This window comes from Somniosus microcephalus, chromosome 3 (assembly GCF_052327205.1).
Source record: "Somniosus microcephalus isolate GS21.2 chromosome 3, FLI_Smic_1.0, whole genome shotgun sequence".
In the NCBI taxonomy this organism is placed as follows: domain Eukaryota; kingdom Metazoa; phylum Chordata; class Chondrichthyes; order Squaliformes; family Somniosidae; genus Somniosus; species Somniosus microcephalus.
Window position 1 is genome coordinate 331,670,674 of NC_140989.1, and position 2,287 is coordinate 331,672,960.

The 2,287-nt window shown below is 37.6% G+C and overlaps 1 protein-coding gene across 1 annotated transcript in view; it reads left to right on the forward strand.

Annotated features, from left to right (window-relative positions):
* The first annotated feature begins 1,285 nt into the window (after positions 1–1,285).
* Positions 1,286–2,287, forward strand: part of faah (fatty acid amide hydrolase) — a 158,355-nt gene continuing 157,353 nt past the window's right edge. The window contains exon 1 of the mRNA XM_085978226.1: positions 1,286–1,377. Within this exon, the coding sequence (XP_085834352.1) occupies positions 1,286–1,377 (92 nt within the window). The remainder of the gene's footprint in view (positions 1,378–2,287) is intronic.

A 2,287-nucleotide genomic window follows, 5' to 3' on the forward strand; every position in this document is an offset into this window, starting at 1 on the left:
TCACTGTACATTTCCAGTTACTTAAATAGGACAAACTGTGGGTGCTTTTACAAAACTGAATTATACAAAACCTGGCCTGCAGCAAACTATCTAAAGGCTGGCTGCTCTGACCAGGGATCCAGAATCGAGCAGGATGTTGATCTTACTGAATGGAGGCTGAGTACAGTGGTGTATTGCTGCCTGACCTAAACTGTCAGGTCCTATGATAGTGTGTTGCAGAACACTGTTGGTGAGCAGAGTTTCAACCAAAAATTAGCTGACTTTTGATGTTTGCAAAGTACTGTGCACGAGAAGAACTTTATGTAGAATATCCTTCTCCTTTAGTTTAGCTTTCAAATCGGCTGTGCTGAGAGAGCACTCCAGTGTAATAGAAAGAACAAACTTGCATTTATATAGGTTTGTGCAGAAAATCCTTTGGGGGGTAAAATATGATTTAAAGCTCTACAATTTCCAGCTGTGATGTACAGTATTCATCTGACCACTTTAACAGACATAACAGAAAATATCAAAACCCACAAATTGTATTCGGTCGCTCATTAGTAATCTGCAATCAGATGGGGTCTTTTATTTGCAACTGTTGCTGTTGATCCATATGATTTCAGTGATTTGCCTGCAGATTTACATGAATGAAATGGTAGATTGGTGAAAATACTGTTTCTGCTTTCAACATGATCAGTAGACTGGATTGGGATTTTGTCATTGTTGCCCGTTTTGAAAAGGTTGAACAAAGCAAAAAGATTGTTTTTTGAATATACTTATCCAATGCATTCATTGTAGCATTGCAAGCAAAATGTCGATTTTTCTCATCTGCCCTCTAGGTGATTGATGGGGCGGGATTAGATGTGGATTTCTATGTTGCATCACCAAATGGGAACATTCTGTATTTTGATCAGAGAAAATCTGATGGGGTACACAGGTAAGTGATGCACATTGTTGCAAAAGAGGTTCTGTTTGGATTTTTTTCTGACAAATACAAGTCTACCATCTGACCTGTTGTTCAATTCAGGTTGAACTTAAACTGATCAGCTCATTAACTTCACCTGTTACATGTCACAGAACCTTTGTCTTCGATGGCATAATAGTGGTGCACAGTAAGGTAAATGTTTAAATATGTAGACCTAGTAACAGAATCTCAATACAGATCTGTGGTTTTATATTTTTATTTCCTACTTAAAAATTGTTAGACGCATTTATAAATATTTAATTTATAGTATCTTGATCTAAAGCTGACTTCAGGGAAGTGGTGAGGTATCGGCAACAATTATTCCAAGGTCATTTAGATGAAATGGATGATGTGGCAGACTACATGTCATTGATGACAGTTACACAAAGAAACGTCGATGCACTAAATCACGAGCAGTTCACATGTTCTGCAGTGTAAGTTACGTGTATTTCCTTCCCCCCCCCCCCCTTTACCACATGTCGTTACTGTAATGCAATCTTTAGCTAATACCTTGGCAGCAAGAAGAAGGACCTTCAACTGTTCCTTCTAGACTGTCTAAAGCACATTCAGGTCTATTAATATATCACTAGGACTGACACCAGATGGTCATAGTGGATAGATTTTCTGTCTCTTCGTTAGTTTACACGTGTGTGAATTGTTGGATATAAAATTCGAAGACTTGAATTCAAAACTTTCTTTGAAGGAAAAATTGCACATTTGAAGGTATAGAGTCTCAAAATTGTGATTATATAATTCTAAACAAGTTCAAATCAACATTTGGATGGCTGGGGAGGGTGAAGAAATTAATGTTGTGTCTTTTCAGCTGAGGTGGCTGAAGACTCTGCTACCGATGATGGGGTGTAGGTGGGGAGAAAGACAACAGCAGACCAGAGTTGAGCGCTGAGACACAGGGCTGGAAAAGATTGCATAGGTAGGGTTGAGTGGAGCTATGGGGGGATACAAGATGAGATCACTAAAACAAATAAAGTTAACTTTCAACACCATGCCTGCTGGACAATTAGAAATTTCAGGCAACATAAAAGGAACCTTACAATTGATCACAAAGCTAGTCAACCCCTGGATGTATTGCAATAAACCTTCCCTAGTTTGACTTTTGACATTTGATGGCACATGTTAAAGGAAATCATAGCGACCAGTGACACTGTTAAGTGTGTACACTGAATGCTGACATTTATTTTAATACTCAAAGGATTAAGAGCAAATAGCTTTTGGTCACTTAAAAATGTTTTACAAAAATTATGAAATCTGTAGCCTGTATTTACTGATAAACTTCATTAATAATAAATGTCCAGGCTTTTAATTGTCAAATTCTGATTTAAATTT